The 3,267-nt window shown below is 39.7% G+C and overlaps 1 protein-coding gene across 1 annotated transcript; it reads left to right on the top strand.

The window, feature by feature from the left end:
* The first annotated feature begins 2,252 nt into the window (after positions 1-2,252).
* On the top strand, positions 2,253-3,267 carry LOC123208695 (germin-like protein subfamily 1 member 17). The gene is made up of 3 exons (XM_044626215.1): positions 2,253-2,303; positions 2,467-2,602; positions 2,723-3,267. Exons 1-3 carry the CDS (start codon positions 2,253-2,255, stop codon positions 3,265-3,267), a joined length of 732 nt encoding a protein of 243 aa, XP_044482150.1.

Genomic DNA, 3,267 nt, shown 5'->3' with positions numbered 1-3,267 from the left:
GAACAACTTTTGTTGGTGAGAGATTAATCAAATAAATGGCAGTAGTCACTGCCTCCGCCCAAAATTTATAAGGCAGCCCCTTACTCTTTAGCATACTTCTTGCCATTTCAACAATTGTTCTGTTCTTCCTCTCTGCTACTCCGTTTTGCTCTAGAGTGTAGGGTGTAGTCAGCTCTTTGTGTATTCCATGCTTCTCACAATATTGATTGAATTCTCCCGAAGTGAACTCTCCTCCTCTGTCAGTGTGTAATATCTTCAGGTTGCTGCCCTTCTGCTTTTCCACAAGAGCCTTGAACTTGACAAATTGCTCAAAGGCTTCTGACTTAAATTTGAGGAAATATACCTAGCTCATTCTACTGTAATCATCGACAAACAGTAAAAAATATTTACTGCCACCTAGTGACTCAGTCCTCATCGAGCCACACAAGTCAGCATGTACAAGCTCTAACGGCTCAGTTGCTCTATAGGATTGACCAACAGGGAACCGCCTCTTGTTTTGCTTCCCATACATGCATCCCTCACATACTACCCCAACAGTTTCAATTTGTGGAAGACCACGCACCATCTTCTTTTGATTCAGCAACCTCAAACCAGCTGTGTGTAGGTGACCATATCGAAGATGCCATAGTTGAGAGGCATTCTTAGACATAGTGACCATTGCGTGACTTTCCAATTTGCTGAAAACTAAGGGAAACATGTGGTTTTCAGCCATATTTACTTTGGCCAAAACATGACCTATTGCTTTCTCAGTAATAATGCAACATGCTTCATCAAATAAAATAGTAAAACTACTAAGTAAAAGTTGTCCCACACTTAAGAGATTATAGGCCAACTCTGGAGCATATAGAACATTAGAAATGAGTTTACTTTTCCCAGAAATAGATTTTACCTCAACTATACCCTTTCCCTCTACTTGGATTTGTTTGTTGTTTCCCAAACGAATCACCCTTCTTTAAGTTTCATCAAGCTCTCTAAACATCTCCTTTACCCCTGTCATGTGGTTAGAGCAACCACTATCTATAAACCATACAACTTGTTCTTCTTTTCCGTGCTCCATTAGCATCATGAACAGAAAGTCTTCTTCTGTTGCTTCAGTTTCCTCAGCAAACTCAGCTTGACTGCTTCTGCAGTCTTTTGCAAGATGACCTTGTTTACCGCACGTGTAACATTTTCTTTACTCTACCCAACCTTTGCCTCTGCCTCTTCCTCTTGAACCTCCACGTCCTCTTCCTCTGTTGCTGCTGTTGTTTCTCCCTTCATCATGAGTAGAGTCTCTCATGGCAAAGGCTTTTTCTTCACTCTTCTTTTGTGATCTGTTCAATCGATCCTCATGTGCCTACAGTGACCCCATGAGTTCATCCACAGTGAAGACTGACAGATCCTTTGACTCCTCAATTGTTGTAACCACGTGATCAAACCTTGGAGTGAGACTTCTCAAGATCTTTGCAACAACAGTCCCATCATTGATATTCTCTCCATAAGACTTCATGTGATTAACAACTGCTCTTGTTCTTGATAGAAAATCCTGAACAGATTCATTGGATTACATTGACAATATCTCAAACTCCCTTCTCAATGATTGGAGCTTGACCATAATAACTTTGGATGATCTCTGGAATTCAGTTTTCAGAATCTCCCACGCCTCCTTTGCACTTTCTGCTGCTGAAATTCTAGAGAAAACACTTTCATGAAGTCCTTGCTGAATGAAAAAAAGTGCTTTTGCATCTTTCTTTCGATTCTCCCTCAATTTTGCTTCATCATCAATCTCGCTATACCTATCTTCTACCACCTCCCAAAGCTCCTGAGACTTGAAAAGTGTCCTCATCTTAATCCTCCAAAAATCGAAATTCTCACCTTTGAAGATTGGAATCATTGACTGCATTGAGTTGGATCCTGATGAGGCCATTGTTGTTCAAGTCAGAACCTGGCTTTGATACCAAAATGTTAGAGTAAAACTTTAAAGATAGTAGAAGATATGGAAAAGTAACACAATGCAAGAACAAAACGATCCTTTTATTGGCTGATTCAAAAACACACATTGCATAAAATATTACAGAGGAACAAGCTAATAAATAGCTAAACTTAAATAACTGAACTCCTAGAAACCAGAACACTACATGATAACATGGGATCATGATCCCACTAAATAAGGATCACTAATGACAGTTCCTACAGTCAAGGAACTTACTAAAAAATCAACAAGACCACTTCCTACTAGTTGTTAGTGGTTTGAATCACATTCGTAACAACATATGGAAGACAGAGGACCATTTCCATTTATCAAGCTGGAGTTGATTCAAGCAGTAAAGAAGAAATTTACTCAATCAAAATTTGAACTCGTGTTTTGTGCTAATAAAGAATGACTCTAATTTTTATGTCTTCCTTATCTACCTCGTGTTAGCTGGTCTAGAAGCATTTCTCACCATTCTCCAAGCAATATTGACCCTTGAAGAATAGTGTTCTTAGCTAACTAGCCTAATCACCATGAAAAATTTTCTTTTGGCCTTTGTCCTCTTGGCTTCAATTTCCTCATTTGCTTCTGCTTTCGATCCTGAACCTCTTCAGGACTTCTGTGTAGCCATTAATGACCCCTTGCACGGTGGTAAGTGCAGACTCACTGCTTTTGTGTAAATTCTTTCAGAATTTTGTTTTTGATTTCATAAAAAACAGTGGTGAAACTTTTGCTAGAAATTCTGAATTTTAATTTAATTGTTTGATGCAGTGTTTGTGAATGGGAAGTTCTGTCAGGACCCCAATCTCGCCAAAGCTGAGAACTTCTCCTTTTCAGTTAAAATGCCAGGAAGCACAAACAATCTACTTGGTTCAAATGTCACAGCTGTGACTGTAGATCAAATTCCAGGACTTAACACTCTTGGCATATCAGCTGCCCGCCTTGATTTTGCACCTTATGGTGAAGTCTCACCTCACACTCATCCTCGTGCCACTGAGATTCTTGTTGTCCTGGAGGGCACTCTTCTTGTTGGTTTCATCACTTCCGATTCTAACCACACACTTTTTACCAAAGTTCTTAACCAGGGTGATGTGTTCGTCTTCCCCATTGGCCTTATTCATTTCCAAGTCAATATTGGAAAAACAAATGCTCTTGCCTTTTCTAGTTTGAACAGCCAGAACCCTGGTGTCATTACAATTGCCAGCACAGTGTTTGGGTCAAATCCTCCCATTAAACCAAAAATTCTTGCAAGGGCCTTCATGTTGGACGTAAATGTGGTGAAAACTCTCCAACGGAAATTCCAGATGATGAATTAG

This window comes from Mangifera indica, chromosome 2, assembly GCF_011075055.1.
Source record: "Mangifera indica cultivar Alphonso chromosome 2, CATAS_Mindica_2.1, whole genome shotgun sequence".
Classification (NCBI taxonomy): Eukaryota; Viridiplantae; Streptophyta; class Magnoliopsida; order Sapindales; family Anacardiaceae; genus Mangifera; species Mangifera indica.
This window is presented reverse-complemented; position numbering and strand designations above follow the sequence as displayed.

Excerpts from the sequence above, each read along its gene's own strand:
- LOC123208695 (XM_044626215.1), top strand. The coding sequence starts at position 2,253 with ATGGAAGACAGAGGACCATTTCCATTTATCAAGCTGGAGTTGATTCAA. Across the intron at positions 2,304-2,466 it reads AGCTGGAGTTGATTCAAGCA|CTAACTAGCCTAATCACCAT; the intron begins GTAAAGAAGAAA and ends TAGTGTTCTTAG. Across the intron at positions 2,603-2,722 it reads TAATGACCCCTTGCACGGTG|TGTTTGTGAATGGGAAGTTC; the intron begins GTAAGTGCAGAC and ends TGTTTGATGCAG.